A 25,353-nucleotide genomic window follows, 5' to 3' on the forward strand; every position below is an offset into this window, starting at 1 on the left:
CGTGCCACTCACCCACTCACTCACTCATCAGTCCATCTCAACTCTAGCCCGTGCCACTCACCCACTCACTCATCAGCTCCACCTCAACTCTAGCCCGTGCCACTCAACCACTCACTCACTCACTCATCAGCTCCACCTCCTCTTGAGCTCGTGCCACTCACCCACTCACTCACTCACTCATCAGCTCCATCTCAACTCTAGCCCGTGCCACTCACCCACTCACTCACTCATCAGCTCCACCTCCTCTTGAGCTCGTGCCACTCACCCACTCACTCACTCACTCATCAGCTCCATCTCAACTCTAGCCCGTGCCACTCAACCACTCACTCACTCACTCATCAGCTCCACCTCCTCTTGAGCTCGTGCCTCTCACCCACTCACTCACTCACTCATCAGTCCATCTCAACTCTAGCCCGTGCCACTCACCCACTCACTCACTCACTCATCAGCTCCACCTCCTCTTGAGCTCGTGCCACTCACCCACTCACTCACTCATCAGCTCCATCTCCTCTCTAGCCCGTGCCACTCACCCACTCACTCACTCATCAGTCCATCTCCTCTCTAACCCGTGCCACTCACCCACTCACTCATCAGCTCCATCTCCTTTCTAGCCCGTGCCACTCCCACACTCACTCACTCATCAGTCCATCTCTCTAGCACGTGCCACTCACCCACCCACTCACACATCAGCTTCACCTTCTCTCTAGCCCGTGCCACTCCCACACTCACACATCAGCTCCACTTCCTCTCTAGCCCGTGCCACACCCGTTAAGCGCTCTCTATCCGGTCAAACAGCAGCTGCTTGGGCTGTTGGGCATGCGGTGGCTGGACATGCGGGCTACGTGACGCAGCCAGCGCGGGCTCGTCTGGAAACGGTGACGCGAGGGCGACACAGCATTTTGTTTAAGTCCGCGTCGAACAAGAGAAACACGACCACGCGCTGTAAAGAAATCATGTTTAATGAACACGCGTGGCGTTAGCAGTGGCATCATTGCAGGGTCCCGACCCAAGAGAGACGCGACCCAAGAGAGACGCGACCCCAAGACACGCGCGGCTCTTCTCTCGCAGCTACCCCCCCCCCCCCCCCCATTTGTTCTGGCCGAGATGGCAGCAGCAGCAGCAGCAGCAATTTGTCCAGGAACTAAATACCCAACGTCGAGGTCGGCTCGCTACGAGCAGAGGGCTTCAGGAGAGCGTTCGTGTCGTTTCGATATTTCTCCTCCTCCGTTGAAGGAGCGCAGACCACAGTGCAGCTATTATCTGGTCCAGAATGTGGCCACGATCGCACTCCTGTCGCTTGCCATTAACGCGACTAAATCTCTGTGTGTGTCTCTATGCATCGCTATGCGCCTCTGCGAGTCTGTACGAGTTTACTATCCGGTCCGCAGTGTGAGTTGCACGGCCACAGTCTCACTCCTGCGCGGCTCGTGTCAATAATTCCCAACTCGCGAAGGAGATGCAGCCCGTGTCGGTCTGGTGTCGTTTCTGATGCGGCTGATGATGGTCACACCACCTGTGTCCTCGAAGTGGAGGGATGCGAAAGGCAGGAGAGGTGTGCGACGGTGCTCGTGTTTTGTTGCGTGTCTACCCACACACCCAGGATGCGCTTCCCTGACGGCGAGTCCCAGTCTCCGAGTTTCCTGAACCACGCAGCAGTCACACTCGGCCTGCGGTCACGGGACCTCCGCTGGTGACGTCAATGGAGTACCACACATGTTGGAATGTCACTCGAGCATCCTTGAATACATCTGTGCGGCGTGAGATTCCTGAATACATCTGTGCGGCGCTTTGACTGGTGCACCCCCTCTAAAAGCGTGGTGCTGGGGGGTCTATCACCTCCGAGATTCTGCAGCTTACTCCCACGCGAGGCCGGGCTCTCGATGGGAATGGGACTGCCCACACATTGCTAGGGGGGAGGACCCTCCCCTCTCCTCTCTCCCGAGGCTCTCTACGAGGCTCTCTACGGGCTCACTACGAGGCTCACTACGAGGCTCTCTACGAGGCTTTCCTGACTCAGCTCGTGCCTCACAGCACGGGCACAGCTGGGGTCCACCGGCTGCTGTGTGTTGCCGTGTGTAGTTGTGGGTGGCCGTGTGTAGCCGTGTGTAGTTGTGTGTATCCGTGTGTAGCCGTGTGTCGTGTGTATCCGTGTGTAGTTATGTGTATCCGTGTGTATCCGTGTTTAGCTGTGTGTAGCTGTGTGTATCCGTGTGTAGCCGTGTTTAGCTGTGTGTAGCTGTGTGTAGCCGTGTGTGGCTGTGTTTAGCCATGTGTAGTTGTGTGTATCCGTGTGTATCCGTGTGTAGTTGTGTGTTTCAGTGTGTATCCGTGTGTGGCCGTGTGTAGCTACTAGAGAAGAGCTGGGCAGTGTTGTTTGGCCAAGTCCGACTTCCATCTCATCACCACATCGCCCCCTGCCCGCATGTATAAGCGTCCTCTCTCTCTCTCTCTAAGACCGCCCGTGCAGCCGTTCAGACTGTTGGCGAAAGTGCTGTTAGCGAGCTCCTATTAAGGCTGGCGTGGCACAGGAGGAGACGGTGTGCGACCAGCACCACGCCCCGCCCGCCTTTGTCTCCCCAGTACTGATATTTACACACCACACAAGATACACATTTAAGGCTGAGTCGACCTAGCGATGGCCCAAAACTGCTTTAAATATCACCCACCACTTACGTGAGCCAGGGTCAGGATTTTAACTGGGGTCACCACGCTTCGCGGCGCAGTGCGGTAATTGCGGCGCCACCATTCCCCGCTCCCCCCTCTCTCCCACACACACGCACCCATGTGTATATGGATATTTAGTAAACTTTACATAATCTGTTCGGTATTCGCCGTTTGCTCTCTCGCCGCCGCTGTGGAGCGGAGCGCGCGAGGGAGGCTGTAAATTCCGTCGGTTCGAACACCCCGGGGGGGGGGGGGGGGTTCCACGACGCTCCGTCCCGCATTGCACACGTGGCCAATCACGCACCTCCACCCCAACTCCTGCCGTGCGCGGCCACAGCCTCCGCTCCCGTCCCAACGCTGCAGCAGCAGCACCCCCCCCCTCCCCCCCTCCCCAGGTGTGCCGTGTCACACTTGCGCCGACCCCGAACGACCCCGTCTCTCAATCGTGGTGGAGGGGGGGGCGGGGGGTCACCGGCGGATTGAGGCCTCTCGTACGAAGACGCGCCGCGCCAGTCCTTGCCACGCGACCTCTTGACCTCCGCGAGGTTGGGGACGTCAAGGGGTAGTCAGGGTTCCCGGAGAAGGGGATGAGTCGGCGGAGGGGGTGCTAGTGGGGGACCCACGGCGTCCACAACTGGCCGGTACCCCCCCCCCCACCGCCAGCGACCCGAGTGACGAAGTGAGCAGAGGTAAAGGTGGCCACCGAAGGTGAGGTGGGGGTGGTGACCAAGGTGACGAAGCATGCAGTTCGTCAACATTTCACGAGACCTGGACAAAACAGGTCACCAAAGTGAGGGTAGGTTTGGTCGTCCGCGTGAGGAGTCCAGGTCGGCTCCGGGCCACGGGGTCGCCGCTGCCTCACGTCTCAAAGTTCTTGTAGATGGACGTCACGTATCCCATGATGCTCTGCCAGTCGGGCCGGTCCGAGTGCACCAGATCATTAGCGTCCTGCAAAACCCGGGGTGGACTCGCGTCAAGACACACGTGTCCCACTCACACATACGCGAGACACACATCCCACACACATGCAGGATGCACACACAGATTCAAAGACCCCAGTCATAGTTTCTCCCTCCTCAAGTGAGCCATGGTCAATGGTCATCATCATCCCCATCGTCAGTGGTGGAGTTCCATGTTCATTTGACAGAGGCTAAGCTGAATACACGACTGTGAATATTTAACACAAATAGTATTTACAGTTTTTGTTTCTCTCATGCTGGAATCTCTCCCGTCGGTCTCGCCACCGTCATCCAAATTCTCCAACATCCCCAAACAAATCCTGACAAATTAAACATACAACAGCCACGATCAAGTCGCTGGCGCCTTCATCTAGCAGTGGATCGATCACCGCCTATGATGACGCGCGGTGGGCGGCGGAGCGACGGTGAAGATTTACGACTCCGTCGAGGTCCTCACCAAACGAGTAGCGATCGCCATTTGGCCGGTGGTGAGTTTGTTTACCGAGGCCGGCGGTGGCGGCGGCGGCGGCCAAGGGATGGGCCGGGCTTATCGGACGCGGCGACCGCACCGCCGCCGCTCGGCTGCAGGAAGTGGCGGTGGTGGGTGCTGCGACTTATCTGCTGCGGCAACCGTTACTGGGTGCCGGCGATCACCAGGGAGTGCGGCGGCGGTGAGGATAACGAGAGAGCGAGAGAGAGCGTGGGAGAGCGTGGGAGAGCGAGAGAGCTGGAGATAAAAGAGAGCGGGCAATTGACAGGGAGAAGGTGATCGAGGGAGCGATGCTGCTGCTGCTTGCCCAAGCAGCCTCGGCGTTTCCAGATGCCTCCGTCTCTGCCAGGGTGTGGCCGGAGTTCCTCGCCGGCCTTCCTCCAGGCTGGTGGGAGACACATGGGAATTCCCGGTGTGGTGGACGAGAGAGGAGGAGGGAGGAGGCTGCGTGCTTCGTGGCTCACAGAGTGAAGCCTCTGCGCTCTATAGAGAAAGCGAGAAAGCGAGATAGCGAAAAAATGCGAGGAAGCGAGAGGGAGAGCGCACGAGGCAGAGAGCGGCAGAGAGTGATGCACAGCACCACAGCCGTGTTGAGGGAAGCCGAACACCACACAGTGTGGTGGCCTAGGACAATGGGCCATGGGGGGGGAAGGGGGGTGAGCGAGTCCCAGTCATAGGGGAGACAACGCCGTCGGCCGTGCGACCAGACGCCACTGACCCCTCCGCGGGTATCGAACCCAGACACCGTCCGGTGCAGTGATCGGCTGTTTTTGATCGTCAATAACCAAACTACGGCGACGATACTCTTCCGCGGGTATCGTCGGCCGAGGGCCAGGGCGATTGCTCACCACGCCGGTGGTTGCTTACGGCCCAGCTGCGCGCTTTGTTTCTGTCTCTCCTCGCCCGAGGTCAACGCGGAGTCGGGAAGCGGTGCGGGGGCACGGACGCCTTAACCCTCCCCAGCGCCGCTCGCCGCTGCGTCACCCGCGGTAGGGCCTCGCCGCGGGTCGTGGGGGCTGTGGGGGGCGGCTGGGCAAGGGGGCCCCTCCTGTAAAGCCACAACATTTCTGGGAGGCTCAACCAGGGCACGGATGGGGCCGCGCTCGCGCACAAGTCGACGGAGAGTCGGGAACCGACGTGTTCCCCCCCCACCTCCACCTTCCCCCACCCCCGCTCGACCGAGCGATGGGTCCCGAGCACCGATGCCGAAAAATGTTCGGTGAGAAATGCAGCGCTGAGCAGAACCTCAAACGCATCATCTGGGCACGCGTTCGGATTCTCACATCGCAGCGGCCACAGGGAGTCTACCGCACGGACGTGGTGAGAGGGGGGGGGGTCACGCCACACTCACCAGGGTCGTCAGGACGCCAACGCTCTCAGCCGCCTCGAATGCCAGCGTGAAGTTCCGCTTCTGTCGGAGAGAGAACACGGTGGACGAGCGTCAACTCCTCGCCCGCGAGCGCTCTCTGCTTCACTGCGGAGCGCCCGAACACGACCTGTCACCACGTGTCGAACGAGCTTGACGAGACCCAGAAAGTCGAATCCGGTCTGGAGTTCACGTCAACGATGCCGCTGGATAGTAATGGAGATGGCGACGGTCGCTTCTCGACGTGCGGACGATGACGGTGACAATGATAACGACGATGATGATAACGACGATGAGGACGATGATAACGACCATGATGATGATGATGATAACGGCGGTAACGATGGTGGTGGTGGTGGTGGCTGCTGCTAGCCGGTGATTATGGATTCCGGGGCACGGCACGGCATTCTGCCGCTCTGCTCAATCGCACAACAATGGCACGAGGCCGATTGAACGAGCCGAGCAGTCGAAACACAAAGACAAAGATGCGCCCTACAGCCTTACCATACTTTTGGGGCAAGTGGTGTTAGCGAGCACCGATGAAGGCCGGCACGGCACACAATACACGAGGGGGTGGGTGGCCAGCACCACGCCCGGCCGCAATTGTTGCTGCCGATGTATGCACGCCACATCGGTTACTCAGTCGAGGCTGAGTTGACCTCGGGGAGGGCCCAGGACCGGTTCAAATACTCGTTACCGGTGTTGGCCATGAACGAACTCGGGTCACCGGGTTCATAGCGCAGTGCGCTAACAACAACCGCCATTCGCCACTAAGTGGCGGTGACGTCACCACGACGCTTGTGCCAGGCCATGTGCACCCTGAGGCCACGTGAAGTGTCGAACGCCCGCTGGCAGGAGGTCACGGGGCAGACCCAGGTGCCACAGGTCGACTGACCGAGATGACCGAGATGACTGGCTGATGCACCACCTGTGCGCTAACACTCACATTCATACACACACAGGCACTTACATTCATACACACACAATCAGAGTACACAATCACACACAATCACGTGTACAGACGCACACAATTGCTCAAATATAATCAAACACTCACCTGCACTCAATCACATCAGATAGATACCACTGCAATCACTTACAGACACACGCAATCACGAGCGGACACACAGATATAATCACCTGCACGTAATCAAGATGTGCACAATTGCACATAGATAATCAGGGACAACAACAACAACCGCCATTTGTCACGAAGTGGAAGTGACGTCACCACGGCGCCTGTGCCAGGCTATGTGCACTTTGAGGCCACGTGACATGTCGAACGCCCGCAGGCAGGAGGTCACGGGACAGACCCAGGTGCCATGGCTTGACTGACTGAGATGAATGGCTGATGCGCCATCACATAGACACACACAACTACACTCAGGCAACACATCCTTCACGTGGCCGCCTGTGTTGACGATGAGAGAAAGTGCTGTTGGCGAGCTGCGCGCACGAACACGCACACACAACGACACGTACACACTCGCATACCAACACACAAGTACACACACAACCAAGCGTGCAATCGCACGCATTGGCACGCACAATCATGCGCGCACAAACGGACACAATCAACAACAATAACAGCCGGCGTTCACAAATAAATGTCGATAACCTCACCGCGGAGGTCACGCCGGGGTTAAATGCACTTTGAGGCCACGCACAGGGATCCCCGCCCCCGTAGAGCCGCACAGAAAGAGTCGACCTAGGGGAGGCCCAGTCACCCTCTCACCTTATCCCCCCTCCCCCCCGGCTTTGTGTTGGAATCTCCCAGTCACACCTGGGCACCACTGCAAGTAAGGCAGATGCGGTGGACAAAACCAACCGGGTGGGAAGTCCGGGGGGGGGGGGGGGGGTTGTGGGTTGGGGGGGTAGACTTGGAAGCAGGGTCCCCCCCACCTGTACTAGGAGCCCCGTCTCCCACAAGGGTGAGATGGGATGAGACGGGAGAGATTAGGACAGGAGAGGAGGAGAGAGAGGATTGGGTCAGGGCACAATGGGGCAGGAGCAGGGGGGGGAGATGGTGTGGCCGGACCGAGAGGGAGAGCGGCACCTTGCTGGCGCTGCTCAGCTCCGCGTAGGGGATGTGCGCCGGCAGGAAGGAGTGCACAAGCGCACACAGCGCCAGCCCGTCCGACCAGCTGCTGCTGAAGTTCGTGATGTCCACGTTCTGTACGGGGGGGGCGGCACGGGGGAACGTGAGGACACGGCGGCAGCGCGAGATCTGCTGGCGTCACACACACGGGTCACGTGATTTGACGTCACACACACACGCGTTCGTGTTTTGTGCCCTAACTGAAGGGCGTGTGGCGAGCACCACGCGCGGCTCACGCACGTGTTTGACACGACGCACGCCACGCACGCCGCCGTGCACAGTCTCGCCCGACAGAATCAGGCGAGAGATGGATGTGGCTGGGGTGCCAAAAGAACTGCCCCAACAGCAGCGTTGCCGGACTGTGCCGGCGGGAATCGAGCCCTGGGTGTCGTGCCTGGCGACCCTGGTCGGCGCCGGCGTCCGGGCGACCGCGCGCCGCCGATGGCGGTGGGCGGGAAGGGGGCGGAGGCGGTGACGCGACGCGGCGGCGCTCGGCAAGATCAGCGTGAACCCCAAAAGATTCGCTCGCCTTGCGCGGCTCACGGAAACAAAACCACCCCCTCGACCGAGGATCATGAAGCCTCGCCACGCTGACCCACCACTCTCCTCCATCGCATCCCCCCCTCCCACCCTCCATCGCTCCCCTTCCTTCCCCGCACCCTCATCACTCGTCAATCTCCACCATCCCACCCTCTCATTCTCCCAACCTCCCCCCCCTCTCTCATCATCAACCTCCCCTTCATCCATTTACTCTCCGCCACCTCGATCTCCATCATCCCCCTTTCATTTCATCGCCGTCCCGCATTACCCCCCCCCCCAACCTCCTCGTCCGCCACCCAACCACGGCATGACCTCTGACCCAGCAAATGTCGGAGACGCCGCCGGGAGGATCGTGCGGGCCTCATCGTTCGTTGGGGGGGTGGAGGGGGGGGGCCGGGGTCGCCCCCCGGGGGGCTCCGTGAGCGATGGGGCCGGGACGATCGTCGCCAGGACGGTGGCGGCCGTGTCCCCTGAATCTCCGTTGGCGGTGCGACCAATGTTGGCGGCTGTACCGCTCGCCACGATCGGCTACCACGACACCCCCACCCCCCCGACCCCCACCCCAGGCTCCCGGCCATCTGCCCCCCCCCCCCCCCGCCGTGCCAGGGCTCACCATCTCACAACAATCGATGCCCCAACCCCCTCCACCCCCCCCACTTTGATGTGTCGTGGCTAAACTGTTGAGGAAAATGTCAATATGCCATTTTCGTGTAGGTCGATGGAGCAGAACAAATGAACGCGTGGAAAGAGACAAAGTGGAGGAGATTGAAAGGGGATAAATAAAAAAAATATATACAACCACCACCACCCAATGTTGGTGCTACCAGCACCAACATTGCCACCACTACAACCACCTTCGCCGCCACCATGCTCACCCCCACTGCCGCCACGATTACCACCACTGTCACCACTGCCACCAACCAGCGCCGTCACTACCATCACCACTACCACCACCACCGTGACCACGACCGCCATCACCGCGGCCGCTATCACCCTGGCGACTTCAGCTCCTGCTTGGGCTGGGGGGCAGCAGGGCGCCACGGTGGCGACGGAGGTCTCAGCGGAGGTCTCAGCGGAGGTCTCAGCGGAGGTCTCAGCGGAGGTCTCAGCGGAGGTCTCAGCGGAGGTCTCAGCGGAGGTCTCAGCGGAGGTCTCAGCGTTCGCGCGCGGCGCTAAACGAGCGGTGACTCCCCCGACCCCGCCGGCATTCGGGACGCACGCGTAGGCCTCTTGAGTCTAGCAGCGGAGCGGCCCGCACCAAACACGGAGCCCGCGAAACGGGAAAGGCGAACTCCGTGAAATGCTCGCACGCACACGTGGACGGACGTGTAATAAACATCGTACTTCGCGATGCCTCGGCGATCATCGCATGCGGACCGATCAACGCGCTCATCGCCAATGGCGGAAATTGTAAACATCTACTACTTAGCTTTGCGGCCCACCTGGGTCACTCAACCAGCACGCAAATGTTCCCCTCTCAACAGCAGCAGCAACAGCACGGCCGCACGCTGCGTAACGCGCACAGCCGCTTTGTTCATCCGCTGCCAGTTTGTGGGACTGTCCGCGCTGTGCGGCACGCTGTGGGGGTGATTTGACCTCACTTCACCAAGCTGGTGAGTGTGGGCTGATGGATTCCGCTGCTGCGCTGCCCTCTGCTCACGGTGCCACGGGGGCGCCCACAGAAGACGGTGCTCCGAAAGGCCAAAAGAGCTCGTGGGCATCACCGCCACGTCACCGCCACGTCACCGCCACGTCACCGCTACATCACCGCCACGTCACCGCCACGTCACCACCACGCCGTGCGCCGGTGGCAGCGCAGCGCTCCAAGTTGACGTCGTTTTTACACTATGAGAGACTAGCCAGCGTGTTGCCGTGTGTGTGTGTGGATGTGTGTGTGTGGATGTGTGTGTGGGTGTGTGTGTGGATGTGTGTGTGGATGTGTGTGTGGGTGTGTGTGTGGATGTGTGTGTGGGCGTGTGTGTGGGTGTGTGTGTGGATGTGTGTGTGGATGTGTGTGTGGGTGTGTGTGTGGATGTGTGTGTGGGTGTGTGTGTGGGTGTGTGTGTGGGTGTGTGTGTGGGTGTGTGTGTGGGTGTGTGTGTGGGTGTGTGTGGGTGTGTGTGTGTGTGTGTGTGGGTGTGTGTGTGGGTGTGTGTGTGGGTGTGTGTGTGGGTGTGTGTGTGGATGTGTGTGTGGGTGTGTGTGTGTGGGTGTGTGTGTGGATGTGTGTGTGTGTGGGTGTGTGTGTGGATGTGTGTGTGGATGTGTGTGTGGATGTGTGTGTGGATGTGTGTGTGGGCGTGTGTGTGGATGTGTGTGTGGGCGTGTGTGTGTGTGGATGTGTGTGTGGGTGTGTGTGTGTGGGTGTGTGTGTGGATGTGTGTGTGTGTGGGTGTGTGTGTGGATGTGTGTGTGGGTGTGTGTGTGGATGTGTGTGTGGATGTGTGTGTGGGCGTGTGTGTGGATGTGTGTGTGGGCGTGTGTGTGTGTGGGTGTGTGTGTGGGTGTGTGTGTGGGCGTGTGTGTGGATGTGTGTGTGGGCGTGTGTGTGGGCGTGTGTGTGGGTGTGTGTGTGGGTGTGTGTGTGGGTGTGTATGTGTGTGTGTGTGGATGTGTATGTGGGCGTGTGTGTGTGTGGGTGTGTGTGTGGGTGTGTGTGTGGGTGTGTGTGTGGGTGTGTGTGTGTGTGGATGTGTGTGTGTGTGTGGGTGTGTGTGTGGGTGTGTATGTGGGTGTGTGTGTGGATGTGTATGTGGATGTGTGTGTGTGTGGGTGTGTATGTGGGTGTGTGTGTGTGGGTGTGTGTGTGGGTGTGTGTGTGGGTGTGTGTGTGGATGTGTGTGTGGGTGTGTGTGTGGGTGTGTGTGTGGGTGTGTGTGTGGGTGTATGTGTGGGTGTGTGTGTGGGTGTGTGTGGGTGTGTGTGTGTGTGTGTGTGTGGGTGTGTGTGTGGGTGTGTGTGTGGGTGTGTGTGTGGGTGTGTGTGTGGGTGTGTGTGTGGATGTGTGTGTGGGTGTGTGTGTGTGGGTGTGTGTGTGGATGTGTGTGTGTGTGGGTGTGTGTGTGGATGTGTGTGTGTGTGGGTGTGTGTGTGGGTGTGTGTGTGGATGTGTGTGTGTGTGGGTGTGTGTGTGGATGTGTGTGTGTGTGGATGTGTGTGTGGACGTCTCTGCACGAGGTGTTGTGGAGTTTTTTCCCCGAACACGAATCCCCGCGAGCGATCCGGCGACTCTCTCGGTAATCGGCACGGAGGAGCGTCTCCTGCGGCTTGAGGGAAGAATACTTCCCCCGACGGGCGCCAAAGTCGCCCCAATCGAGCCGCTCCCGTTTTGGGTTTTCCAGCGGCGGTAATGAGCGCCGCCAATCAATGAGGAGGGGGGGGGGGGGCGGGTGGCACGGTTAGTGTAGGGGTGGGAGGGCTGCGGGTCGAGTCGGGAGGGGAGGGGGCCCAAGTTGTGTTGCGTGGAGGAGCTGTGGCCGAGGGGGTAGGGGACACGAGGGGCGGCACGGGTTCCAATCCGTGCGTCACCCCGGCCCCCAGGCCCCCCATCGTGCTCCGACGCCGCGCAGCGACGCGAGCGGAGCGCCGCACTCACCGAGTAGTTCTGAGTCCTCTTCTGGCACCACTTGAGCAGAGCGTTCCGCTTGGAGCCCCCGTAGAGTCGCGCCAGCTCGGCCAGCGGGTCGCCGTGCTCGTCCCTGCGGTCGGCACGCACGCGCCGTTAGGCACGAGAGCCGGCGGTGTGGACAACGCCAACATCGGTTGCCGGGTATTCGTTGGAGGCAGAATTGACTTAAAGGAGGCCCTTGGACAGGTTCAGACGTTCACCGCCGGTGCGGCCGTGGCTAGAAACCAAATTCCCTGGGTCCGTAGCGCAGCGCAGTGCGCTAACCACGCTGCCACCATTCCATCCGAAGAACACACGTACCCTCACGTGTGTAGGCAACACAGCTGATAGATGTGCGATTATTGAGGGTGGGGGGGGGGGGGCTGCAAAGGTCAGCGAGCAACACGGCCGCGGGACGACTACAAAGCACCGGCCACACGGCGCGGTGGGCGGGAGGGGGGCGGCACCGATCGATCCGGGACAGGCGACTAATCACTCACTCTCTCCCCGCTCGCTCACCAAGCCACCCACGCAGCCCCCACGGCGGCGTGAGTCGTTGGGTCACCGAGTGGGGATCGTGGTGATCGTGGTGATCGCGGTGCTGCGGTGAACGCGTCGAATGCGGTAATCATCACGTCGCGGTGATCTCGGCGGTGTCGCGCCAAAGCACCCCGTACCTGGGGGTGCCGTACGGCGTGGAGCCCGTCGGGGAGCCGCACTGCGACGCGGGGGGGGAGACGCCGGGGGAGAGGGGGGCACCGTCACTCCGCTCCCCGCCCTGGGCCGCGCCTGTCGACGGAGGAAGAGAAGCGTCACACCGGCGTCTCAGAACCGTCGGGCACAACGCTGTGTGTGCGGGGGGCACCGGGGGGCGCAGGTGGCGCTGAATCGCGTCGGGAGCAGAACTCACGGTTGGAAGCGCTCGGTTTTCTCTCCTTGAGAGGCAGCGCAGACCAGGACGGGGCAGCGGAGCCGTTGTGGGAGGGACGCTGCTGCAGGACGGGGACGGGCGACACTCGTTAGCGGGACGATCGCGGTGCCCCTCCCGTCGTGCGCTCGGCCCCCTCCGCACGCACCCCCCGGTGGTCGGACACGAGCTGCTGCTCCCCGTCCCGTCTCCACGCACGGTGGAATGTTTCTTTTATTTCTCTCCCCAACATTGGCAGCCACGTTGCATCAGCCGATTGGCCGGTTTAGCCACGGGAGCGACGGAACCCCTCGCGTCCATCTTTGCGACCGCGCTGGGACACGCACAGACACGCCCCGCGGGTACGCGCCCCGCGGGTACGCGCCCCGCGGGTACGCGCCCCGCGGGTACGCGCCCCGCGGGTACGCGCCCCGCGGGTACGCGCCCCGCGGGTACGCGCCCCGCGCACACACAGCCTGCTTCTTGCCAACTGCTCGGGTCACCCGCTAGACTGGACCCCCCCCCCCCCCCCCCCCGAGTCGAGCGCCCACCTGTGTTGGGGCGACGGTGGCGGCTGGGGGGGTCTTGCCGGCGCCGGGCAGGGCTGGGGAGGGGCTCCCACCTTTAGCCGCTCCGCCAACCTCATCGCGGTTTCCTACACACGTACCGCACGCACCACACACACAACACGTACCACATGCACCGCACGCACCACATACACCACACACACCACACGCGCACCCACCCCAAGTCTTTTTAAATGTTTAAATAACACTTGCGGATCCCAATTTCCCAAAATGCCAAGTGGCCAGCAACAAGCAGCACGATTGAAGGGTGTAAGAGAAAATAGTTAGTCGTCTTTCTTGACTTGAGCAAAGTGAACGAGCGAGTTTGTGAGTGGGTGGGTGGGGGAGCGGATGAGTGGGTGTGTGCGTGTGTGAGCGAGCGAGACTGTTGAGCGAGTGCGTTGTTGTGTCCTGCAGTCTGGTGCTTGTACACTGTGTGGATGACAGTCTTCATGACGGGTTCGAGGAATCAATTAGTGAAGTTCACGGGAACTGTAACCATGCCAGTAGCGATAGCAGAGAGACAAGGGGGCGACTGACCACAGTGAACCTGTGTGACGCGTGGTGAGGGGAGGGGGGGGGGCGTGTGGCGGCACCTGGGGGCCCCCGTGGCTTCGGCGCGGGTTTAGGATTGGCGGCGCCGGGACTCGGCCGGGTTCGCGTCGCCGGCGCCGGGGTCGCGGCACCATCGCCGACGGTCCCGTTGTGCCCGCCGCTCGCCGTCTCCTCCGGCCTGGTGGCGCCAAACCACGGCACTCGTTCAGCATCCTCATCGACTGAAGCGCGGTGCGTCCGGGCGAGCCGAGATCAAGGTTAGAGGGAGACTTGCGCCGTTATCGTTTCGAGCGCCACGCCGGGAGATGGAATCGACATCTGGATGCGAAAGTCGCACGCGCGATAACCGTTCCGCCGCGGCGGCAATTTATTTGATGCTCGAACCTCGTCGGGATCGTGCCGGGATCGTGCCGGGATCGTGCCGGGATCGTGCCGGGATCGTGCCGGGCCCTGCCGCTGTCACCCACCTGGCTCCGTCGTGCAGAGGGCCGGCGGAGGTCGCCTCCTGCAGGCGGCGTCTGAGCGACGCCACCTCCTCCTCCGCCTCCTCCTTGATGTCGTTGGCGATCACCACCGCGACCTGCAGATCGGCCTGGAACTGCCGCCACTCCTCCGCGTCGTCCTGGTGCATTGTGGGGGGCGGGGGTCATGAGAGGTCGTTGGCGGTCAAAAACAAAAACCGCTCTCCGGGCGATCGGTCGCAAAGTTTTGATTCGCGGGATTCTGGTGAATTTGAAAGCAGAGCTTTACTTTTGAGTGTCTTTATTATCGTTGTTGGTTATTGAGCACGGGCCCAAAGGCCAAATGCGCCAAGCAGCCAGCACTCGCGTGTGCTGAGCCGAGCAAGAAGACTGTCGCAAGAGCTTTGGGTAAAAGAGACGATGGGAGAGGGAGTCCCACAGCCCAGCAGTGGGAGGGAAGTGGCAATGCAGCATGTGGGTGAGTGGGTGAGTGGGTGAGTGGGTGAGTGGGCGAGTGGGTGAGTGGGCGAGTGGGTGAGTGGGCGAGTGGGTGAGTGGGTGAGTGGGCGAGTGGGTGGCTGGGTGAGTGGGTGAGTGGGTGGCTGGGTGAGTGGGTGAGTGGGTGAGTGGGTGAGTGGGTGAGTGGGCGAGTGGGTGAGTGGGCGAGTGGGTGGCTGGGTGAGTGGGTGAGTGGGCGAGTGGGTGAGTGGGTGAGTGGGCGAGTGGGCGAGTGGGTGGCTGGGTGAGTGGGTGAGTGGGTGGCTGGGTGAGTGGGTGAGTGGGTGAGTGGGTGAGTGGGCGAGTGGGTGAGTGGGCGAGTGGGTGGCTGGGTGAGTGGGTGAGTGGGCGAGTGGGTGAGTGGGTGAGTGGGTGAGTGGGCGAGTGGGCGAGTGGGTGAGAGGGTGAGTGGGTGAGTGGGTGAGTGGGCGAGTGGGTGAGTGGGTGGCTGGGTGGCTGGGTGAGTGGGTGAGTGGGTGAGTGGGTGAGTGGGTGGCTGGGCGAGTGGGTGAGTGGGTGAGTGGGTGGCTGGGTGGCTGGGTGAGTGGGCGAGTGGGCGAGTGGGTGAGTGGGTGGCTGGGTGGCTGGGTGAGTGGGAGGGAAGTGGCTGGGTGAGTGGGCGAGTGGGCGAGTGGGTGAGTGGGTGAGTGGGTGGCTCGGTGGCTGGGTGAGTGGGCGAGTGGGCGAGTGGGCGAGTGGGTGAGTGGGTGAGTGGGTGAGTGGGCGAGTGGGTGAGTGGGTGGCGAGTGCCGCTTCACCGGCGCCGTCACCGCCGCTCACCTTCATCTTCTTCTCCAGCACCTTCAGCTGCTTCTCCAGACTCAGCTTCTCGTCCTCCAGCTTCTGGGTCGCACCTGCGGAGGGTCGGACCGGCAGTGCGGTGTGAATGCAGCGCACGGCGTGAACGCACGGCGTGAACATGGAGTGAATGTGGAGTGAACGTGGAGTGAATGTGGAGTGAACGTGGAGTGAATGCAATGCACGGCGACGACTGAACGGCGCTCGCGAGCGGCGCGTCTTGCGATCGCTTCTCCTCCACGGCAGGGCCTCACTTCCCCACGGACGCCGCACCAATCGGCTCAGTAATCAGGAGCCGTTAAGCTGTCTGCTAATGAGCGATCGTGAGCCACGGGGGGGAGACGGTTTGGGGGGGGGGGGGTTCGGATTGCACCGGAGGTAGAGGCGGTAGCGCCGCCGGTTCCCGGCGATTCAGGCCTCACACAGAGGGCTGTCAATCTGGTGTTCAGGCCTCCGCACGACCGGAAAGCGGCTTTAACCTCGGCGAGACTGGCTTGGGAGGAAGGTCACCCGCAAAGCTGGGAAAAGACGCCACCGATTGCCAAAACGCCGCAGGGCTAAGGGGCTCATTGTGCCGGGAGAGAGGACACGTGCGCCTGTTGGTGTCTGCCGGCGCCTCCCGGCGCTGGGCCCCGACGGCCGCGACGCTGCATCACGCGTGGCATCGGCTCGGCCGGGGGTCTCCCCGATCGCCTGCGACGCCGATCGATAACGATCGGGGCAGCCCGCGGACGGGATTCCGGGTCGTGCCGCCCGTCGTTCGGTTATGACCTCCGACGGTTCGCTCCACGTGCCGGAAGCTTCTTCAGGAAAAAAATAAAGCTGAACTCAATTCGATTTCTTAACGAGCTCCCTGGCACGCCGAGCGAAATGTCAGACGCGGTGCCGAACGGAACGCGCGGCACGACCGGCGGACGCGTCGTTGAGTTGCGGAGCGTGAGAGCGGAGCCCCGTGGAGCCGCGATCAATATTCAAGGCCCACGCGGGACCCACTCAGTCCCGCCGAGCCTCCCGCGCCCTGCATTAGCGCGGCTCCGACAGCCGTGAAAGCGGCCGTGTTTGATTCCTCCGCAGTGACCTCCCGCGCTCTCCCGGGCGCGTTTATTACGCGCGTCGTGCCGAGCGGCAGCGATCAGCCGGCTCGGTAATTGTCTCGCAAATAAATATCGAGCGGCGGCGGTGTCCCCGTGGACGCCGCGAGCCTCCGGTCCCCGCCGGCGTACGTGCCGGCCCTCACGTACGTGCCGGCCCTCACGTACGTGCCGGCCCTCACGTACGTGCCGGCCCTCACGTACGTGCCGGCCCTCACGTACGTGCCGGCCCTCACGTACGTGCCGGCCCTCACGTACGTGCCGGCCCTCACGTACGTGCCGGCCCTCACGGCCGACCGGGAGGGCAGAGGCGCTCGCCGCGTGGCCCCGAGCAGCTTGGCCCTCGAGGAGGAACCGGGAGAATGTGACGAGAAAATAAAAACGCTAACGGTCGTTTCCATGTCGTTTGATTATTTGGGATTTCTTTGCACCTTCGCTGTGGATCCTTTCGGAGTGTCGCGCAGTGCGTTAGTTCGAGGTCCGTGGAAGGTGACGTCGCAGAACTGCTTCCAAGATCCGTGACCTTTACGGTTCCCGTGGTAGGGGGCACCACACCTTCCCGTGCACCGCGTCCGACCTTCAGGGAGTCCACGCGGCCTCGCACCACCGCACCCTCGATGGGGAGGGGAGGCAGTGGAGACCCAGTGGTTCCCGTACCGCGAGACGAGACCGGCGATCCGAGTCCGATTCCCAGCCACGGCCAACAACAGCGGTGCTGTCGCCCACCCCTTCGCCAACCCGTGCAAACCGGCACGGGGAAGTATGGTCAAAGAACCCCCCCATCTTGCGACTGCATGGGCTGGCCTCCACCCACCAGGACGTGGATGGGCACTCATCCAGCAGTGGATCGACAAAGGGTGTTGCGGGAGGTGCGCGAGTTTGCGCGCGTTAACGGACACCGCGGCTTCGAGCGCGATGACGGTGCAGATTTGGGCCGCGTGCCGCCCGTGGCGCTGGACGGGAAACCGAAGAAGATTTATTACAAAATAAAATTAAAACAAAATTAACGCGCCGACGGCCGGACGCTCCAAACCCCCACGGGGCACGCACGGCGTCAGATCGCGAGGCCTCGGGCGCCCCGGAGTAATCGCGACATCGACCAATAGCGAGCGCCCTTCCAATCTCGGCGATTCCTCATCGTCATCATCGTCGTCGTCAGCCATGAAAAATCCACTGCTGAATGAAGCCAATCCAGAACGCCACCATGTATTCATTCTGGACTTATCATAACCCTCATCATCATAAATTGCCACGAGTGAGAACTCGGAAGAGGGAGCGGGGGGGGGGGGGGGGCACGGCACCCCCATTTACTGGCTGCAACCTCGCCGCCCCATGCCTGGAAATCCCTGGTCGTGGGATCTCGAGGCACCGGTCACCTCGAACCCGAGATCCGATGGGATTTGTGCTGCAATGAGGGTGCTGTGATCATCGCAGGCCTTAATTTCACACAAATTACTTGAGGAAACATATTCTGGAGCTCAGCTCAGCACAATTATTCCCTGGCTAATATTTGACCAGAAGAACAAAGAACGGTGGGGGGCTGAGCGTTCATCAGCGGTGGCTCAGCCCCCTTAAAAGCCCCTTAAAGCCCCGAGTGCCAACGCTTCAGGGTCTTCCGCACACACGCACGTGGATGCACGGACGAGCCCGCGCCATCCACGCGCCATCCACGCGCGCTGTTAGAGAAATTGGTTCCAGGAATTCTCCTTCTTGACGGAAAACGATAAACGAGCAGAGTGGCGCTCGGAGCCACGCGGAGCCACGCGGAGCCATTGATCGGCGTCGCCTGAGCCGCCCCCCAGGCAGGCAGGTGGCAAATGGGAGGCGATTTCTCCTCGGCGAGAGGGCGTTCCCCCGGGGTTCGGCATTTTTGCCTCCGGCCTCATCAGCCGTCGGACGCACTCAGCTCTACGAAAGGTCAGAGGTTAACGGGGGCCGGGGCTCTGCTCGGTTTTCCATTTCGCAGACGGCGAAAAGCACGTGTCATCCAGACGGCTGCAGATATAATATTTATATTATATTTATCACCATCAGCTTCAGTGGCTATGGTCGATCCACGACCGGCCTCCCCCCAAGCCGTCTCAATCTCTCGTGACCCTGCGGTGAAATAATCCAACCGGCACATGCACTCGAGCCTTTCCCCGTCGCTCCATCGCGCGGGTCGTGCACTCGACCCGGCGACGAGTGAACGCGACGAGGGCAACGAGCGAACGCGACAAGGGCAGCACGGTTGACCGTGCCGGGAGGGAGGGGACACGGAGTTCCTGTCCCCATCCGCCAGTGCCTCCCAGCGCCGGCCCAATCTGCCCGTCTGGTGGCCCCCCACTGGTCTCCGATGGCCGCGACGCCGACCCTGGCACTCGCGCGGCAGGGCTCCCCGGTCGCCCGCGACGCCGATCGATTCCCATCGCGCACACCGCATGCCCAATATATTTACTCCGACGGATTTGCAGTGTTCGGCACGATGTCCGACGTTCCGCTCCACATCCTGGGAGCTGTTTCAGGAGCAGAACCAGGCTCGTGCCAAGCCCCCCCCCCCATCACTCTCGGGCACAACCGCTTGCCCCACCCCCCCCCCACCTCGGGAGACAGCGGGACGCTTACCGTCGCCGCAGCGATAATCGCACCGTGCCGCGCCATGCTCCGTGACGATTTAATTGAAACCATCCAAGAGACTTTCCCAGCCCCTTCTCAGAATGGGCAGCAAACACGAACTGATTTAACCCTTTGCCCACCAGCTTTTACTCGCCATCATCAAGACCCGTCAAAGCTTCCCTGCAGAGCTTGGAGAAACTATTGTAGCGTCGACTCAGCTCCTGGCTACTGCTGCTGCTGCCTCCCCCACTTGTCTGGAGTTCCTCTACGATCGTGAGATGCGATTAGTATATTCAACCAAAACATTATGAGAGATTAAACATCATCGCCATTGTACGGACCATTATCAACCCACTGCTGGATGACGACCTGCTCACAATGTTGTCAGCCACGGGGGTTGTTTGACCGGACTTCGCCACGCAGCCCAGTGGTTCACATGTCCATCGCCGCTGACGTTAGCCGTGGCCGGATCGCGATTTAACGGAGTCGTGAACTAGCGATCTGATGGCTGACAGCGGGCGACTCTGCCCCACTGCCCCCTGCTGTGATTCTTGGATCTCATTCTCCACCCGTGACTCCCGCTGCTGTTTGTCCCACGGGTAAGGCCCGGAATCAGCCTCCTGTCTTTCCGATCGAATCCAATGTTCTTGAGAAACGTCCAACAACTGCGTCCGATTGAGACGATCGAACGCTCTCCCAAAGTCAACAAAAGCGCCACGGTCACCAACTTTGAAGTGAACATAATGAAGGGAAACTAAACGTTTTATTTTTATTTTACCAGGCAGGGCCCACTGAGGTAGAACGCTCCTTTTCAGAAGCGACCTGGCCACAAATGATAGCTCGGAAAAATGTGGCTTATCGCGTGGAAATTTATCGCAGCCAAATACTCTGAAAGCGTGTTTCTAAATGTGGAGGGAAAAACTGGTGGACCCGGAGAAAAATCCACACGACCACACGCAGAGCATGCACATTCAAAATGTATCCCAGCGCCAGGGTCAGGATCGAACCCACGACCTTGTTCTCACCAGGCGAGGTCATTCACACCTCGCCACCGTGGAGCGCTGGAACACGGAATAAACAGCCGGCGCCCGCAACTCAGGCTGTACTGCTGCATCCACGGCAACTGGGAACACGGTTGGCGAATCAGGTGGAGTGGAGGAAGCAGCCGGGAGCTGAGCTCCAGAAAATATGTCTCCCTCACTGTCGGGGTTGGGTGGTGGGTGGGGATGTGGTGGTCCAGAGGGTTGGGTTGTTGGGGGGAGCTGGAAATTATTCCATGAGAAGTTGATCCTCATGGCGGTACCCCGGGGCACCAAATAACACAAGCTGGCCGACACAATTGAATATGTTATTTCTGAGACACTATTTTTGTCCAGGGGTGTACTTCACTCCGCACTGGGGTACCAATCAATCCGTAATCAGTGGTGCTACTCCGCGATGTCGATAACGCAGCGAGGACGATTGCGCTGAAACCCTGAACGCTCGCGGCACGCACCGTCGTGGTGCATCGTGAGTACAGCTCGTCCAGATGAGTCGATTGCTGCATCGACGACCATCAACAGACTAAAAATTACTGCATCACGGACATTAAGCGAGAGCCGGGGTGCTATGGTACCCCGGGGTACCGCCATAAGGTCCAGTTAATCCCTGGTTGTACCCAGCAACATGTAGCGTGGCGGGAGGGGTAAAAGGTTATTACTATCTAACACAATTTTTGTTCCTGGGTAGTAAGTGTAATTTTCTAATTGCTTATGCCTTAAAAGTATACGAAATGGCTAGTATTCCCCACAAATTTTGCTTTTGTGACCAGGACTTTACGTGTTACCACTGTCCTGATCACAAAAGCTTTGTGGGGAATGCTAGCCATTTTCTGTACTTTTGAGGCATAAGCAATTGGAAAATAACACTTACTACCCGGGAACAAAAAATGTGTTTTTGTTACACAGTGAATGATCACTTATATAACTTTTAATATACTGTACAACTTTACAAACGTCTAAACTCCTCTACGACAGAAAACGAAAGTCAACACTTCCCCCCCCACCCCAAGTCCCGCCCCCCTCACACGTGGTAACTCAGCGCCCAGTGGGGGGCACGCGTGCCCCCCAATGATGGATTAACCACTTCAACTTTCTAAGACAGAGATGCAGCTAGCAGTGGAGCGAGCCCGGCCGACCACCACCAGCTCCACCGAGCAGGGGATAGAGCCTGCCCCAACTCAGACCCCACCCCCCCAACCACCTGCTCGGTCCGCTGCGGCGAGACACGCGGAGCGATGCTGCCCCCTGCTGGCCACAGCGCGGTCGCAGCGCTCTCAGAATCAGAATCCTTATTTGTACCGCAGTGTGTGCAGTAGGGGCACGGGATCAGAACGTCACAGTGCTGAGACGCGGGCCCTCCGCCGCCGCCTCCTCCCAGCGCGCAGAAACTCCGAGCTTCAATCCGCCGGCCCAAGGCCCGGGCCAACAACAAAAGCGTTTCGCTATCGAGAAGTGAAGGCCGAGGAAGCCGAAGCTTCCGCAGACGCCACGGCGGAGCGGGCGCGGGGGGGGGCCTCACCCTGCATCTCGGCGAGGCGGTGGTCCCCGTGGCGCCTGAGCGCGCGGTGCTGCTCCACCTCGTCCTCCAGCTCGTCGAGGCCCTCCCGCAGGCGGGCCAGCTCCGCTTCCAGGCCGGCCTTCTCCCCGCGCAGGGCGCCCAGCTCTCCCCGCAGCTTGTCCCTCTCCTGCCCGAGGCCCCGCTCCTCTTCGCGGGGCGGGCCGCGCGCCACGGCGGCGGCGGCGGCGCTCAGCTCCCCGCGCAGGCCGTCGCTCTCCCGCCGCAGCTCCTCGACGGTCCGGGCGGCCGCCTCGTCGCGCCGGAGCCTCTGCTGCTGCAGCGCGGCCACGCGCTCCTCCAGCGCGGCCTTGTCCAGCCGCAGAGCCTCGGCCGCCCGGCTCAGCTCCTGCTCGCGTCGCTCCGCCTCGCCCTGCAGACGCGTCCCGGCGGCGCTCAGCTCCTTCTCCAGGCCGTCCTTGTCGAGCCGCAGGCTCTCGACGGCCCGGCTCAGCTCGGCCTGGCGGGCCCGGGCTTCGGCGGCGGCCCGGAGCCCCCGCTCCAGATCCGCTCGCCCCTGCCGGAGCTCGGCGCCGGATCGGGCCAGCTCGGCCACGTGGTCCGCGGCCTCCTCGGCGAGCCGCGCGCGGGCGCCGTTCAGCTCGGCCCGCAGGGCCTCCTTCTCCTCGCGCAGGGCCCCCGCCTCTCGGGCCAGCTCGGCCTCGCGCAGCTGGGCCTGGCCGTGGAGCTGCGAGCGGCTCGAGGCGAGCTCCCTCTCCGCGTCCTCCTTCTCGCTCCTCAGCTTGTCCACCGCGAGGCCGAGTTGGCTCTCGTGGCGCGCGGCCTCGCTGCGGAGCTGCTGCCTCGCCGCTTCCAGCTCTCCCTGCAGCTCCTCCCTCTCCCGTCCCAACTTCTCAACCTCCTGTCTCAGCTGCTGCTCGCGCTGCTGAGCCTCGGCCTGCAGCTGCGACCTCGACGAGCCCAGCTGCTTCTCCAGCTCCTCCTTCTCCCGTCCCAACCTCTCCACCTCCTGTCTCAGCTCCTCCTCAAGGTGCCGAACCCTGACCTGGAGCTGCGACCTCGCCGCTTCGAGCTCTTTCTGCAGCTCCTCCTTCTCCCGTCCCAACCTCTCCACCTCCAGCCTCAGCTGCTGCTCGCGTTGTTGAGACTTCGCCTGCAGCTGGGACTTCGACGAGGTCAACTTTTTCTCCAGCTCTTCCTTCTCTGACCTCAGTTTCTCTATCTCCCGCGTCAGCTCCTCCTCACGAAGTTGAGCCGTGCCCTCAAGCTGTGACTTTGTTGAGCTCAACATTTTCTCCTGCCCCTCCTTCTCCAGTCTCAGCATTTCAATCTCCCGGCTCAGCCGCTCCTCGCGATGCTGGAGCTGCTGCCTCGCCGCTTCCAGCTCCGTCTGCAGTTCCTCGTTCTCCCGTCCCAACCTCTCCACCTCCTGCCTCAGCTGCTGCTCGCGCCGCTGGTCCTCGCCACGGAGCTGCGACCGCGTCGAGACGAGCTCCTCCTGCAGCCGCGCGGCCTCGCTTTGGCGCTCCTGCAGCGCGTCGCTCAGCTCCTCCACCCTCCGCTCCATCTCCCGCTGCTGCGTCTCCCGTTGCGCTTGGAGCTGCGGGGGAGGTGGAGGAGAAACGCAAAAAATCGGTTCAAGTGAAGAAATCTCCAAAATGTTACTGCTGCGATGCTGTCGGCGACATTTACTTTTTCGGAATCGCCGCAGAACACGTTGGCATCGGCCCGTGTAAGAAAACGGCACGTGGAAGACGACGTTACAGAGGTACTTCATAGCTCCTGTGACTTCCAACCTCTCGCTCGCCCGGCGACAGAGCCGCCTGTCGCATGCCAATCAAACCGCAACAAGTTGAGACAGCAGAGTTGGCATCGGCTGAATTCAGCAAAAATACATTGAATGATAAGTTCGTTTTTTTTGTGTGCAGTCATTGGGTGTGACTGGGCTTAGACCATCAACCCGCTGCACTTGAGGACCCGGTTTAACCACGGGCAGCTGAGCCATAGCCACCTCGATTAAAGGAAACTTGAACAGAACACATTGGAGCATTCATGGAGTCGCTGGACTGTACTTCCAGGGCACCTGGTACCGAGCCAGTCCCCGAGCTCCACTCATCTCAATCTCCTAGAGCTACCGCCAGGTCAATCCCCTAGGCCACTGGAATAACTCTGCACCACAAACCGAGTTAATATCGCGAGAAAGCTGCCACTGTCATAGCTGTGGCGAGCACAGGTGAGCAAAGGTGAGCAGAGGTGGGCACAGGTGAGTACAGGTGGGCACAGGTGGGCACAGGTGGGCACGGTGGGGATAGGTGAGCACAGGTAAACCCAGGTGAGCACAGGTGAGGTAATCTCTTTAATTTACCGCCCCTCACTACACAAGGTGACCACGGGTGTTGGCGCACTGTATGGGGCTGTGGTCCACTGTACGGACCGGCCGGACTGGTGGGGCCGGGTCAGCCCCCCCCCCCCCCCACAGGGGGTCCCCTCGAGGGGTGAGTGCATGCCGGTCATTCCTGCATCTCACAGCTGGGATGCCGCCCATCACCACGTCATCACGCGTCCTGTCATATCGCCCATCATCCCATCATCCCATCACTACGTCATCACACGTCCTGTCATATCAACCATCATCACATCTCCCATCGTCACATCACAGCTCACACCCCAGTGTGTGATGATGATGATGATCACGATGACGACGATGTCGATGGTGGTGAACTACATCATGCCATCTAACACGAGCGGACAGAGCAACGGTGCCCAACGTTTCGGCACCTGCACCACCGCCAGCTCTCACACGCGTTTCACGTGCCACCACGCGCCAATAGGGCTACATCCCTCCAATAAAACTCCACGAGCGCTGTTGAGTGTCGGTTAAACGGCCATAAAAACTACAACCTCGCTTCTTATTGACGATCACGTGACTTGTGCAATGGACCACAGTGGTGGGAACCACTCGTCGGGACCGTCCTGACTTGAGCGACCGATGTAAAACGTAACGATGTCCTTGTGTAAGGGATACCGAAGCTAAGCGATGCACGTTATGATGACGTTCTGAAGGCCTGCTAGATATGTGGCTAACGGTGTCCTCGCAGTGATAGCCGAGGGATGTAAGTTTGAGTTATGTTCTCGAAGGGCTTGAGAGACTTAAGTGATGTAAATTAGAATCATGTTGTAAATTATAATAAAATTATAATCACATGGTAGATTACGACCATGTTATGGAAGGGCTCGAAAGGCCAAAGCAATGTAAATTATCCGGAAGTTCCCGGAGTTTTCCTGGACACGTGAAGTGGATATCATGGACCGTGTCGCGTGCGTGGCACACGGCACGGCGTGTCACGTGACGCACACGTGCACTTGTGGCACACGGCACGGCGTGTCACGTGACGCACACGTGCACTTGTGGCACACGGCACGGAGGTGTCACGTGACGCACACGTGCACTTGTGGCACACGGCACGGCGTGTCACGTGACGCACACGTGCACCTGTGGCACACGGCACGGAGGTGTCACGTGACGCACACGTGCACTTGTGGCGCACGGCACAGCGGTGTCTCGGCGGTGTCCAAATCTGCCGGCGGTTCGGGGTGAGGAC

At 60.8% G+C, this 25,353-nt stretch overlaps 1 protein-coding gene across 4 annotated transcripts in view; it reads right to left on the reverse strand.

Moving 5' to 3' along the window:
- Window positions 1-941: 941 nt before the first annotated feature.
- The window catches only part of LOC144719317 (uncharacterized), a 72,256-nt gene continuing 47,844 nt past the window's right edge, over window positions 942-25,353 (reverse strand). For 3 of the 4 annotated variants that reach the window (XM_078595152.1, XM_078595154.1, XM_078595155.1), the window contains 11 exons: window positions 21,755-23,351; window positions 15,492-15,565; window positions 14,220-14,374; window positions 13,794-13,930; window positions 13,183-13,286; window positions 12,635-12,716; window positions 12,402-12,513; window positions 11,713-11,815; window positions 7,536-7,652; window positions 5,465-5,524; window positions 942-3,612 (listed from right to left, as the gene is read on the reverse strand). In XM_078595152.1, the coding sequence (XP_078451278.1) occupies window positions 3,523-3,612; window positions 5,465-5,524; window positions 7,536-7,652; window positions 11,713-11,815; window positions 12,402-12,513; window positions 12,635-12,716; window positions 13,183-13,286; window positions 13,794-13,930; window positions 14,220-14,374; window positions 15,492-15,565; window positions 21,755-23,351 (2,631 nt within the window). In that variant the 3' untranslated portion in view covers window positions 942-3,522. The remainder of the gene's footprint in view (window positions 3,613-5,464; window positions 5,525-7,535; window positions 7,653-11,712; window positions 11,816-12,401; window positions 12,514-12,634; window positions 12,717-13,182; window positions 13,287-13,793; window positions 13,931-14,219; window positions 14,375-15,491; window positions 15,566-21,754; window positions 23,352-25,353) is intronic. The other variant, XM_078595153.1, reaches the window with a different exon arrangement.

This window comes from Lampetra planeri, chromosome 6 (genome assembly GCF_965212315.1).
Source record: "Lampetra planeri chromosome 6, kcLamPlan1.2.h2, whole genome shotgun sequence".
Taxonomy (NCBI): domain Eukaryota; kingdom Metazoa; phylum Chordata; class Hyperoartia; order Petromyzontiformes; family Petromyzontidae; genus Lampetra; species Lampetra planeri.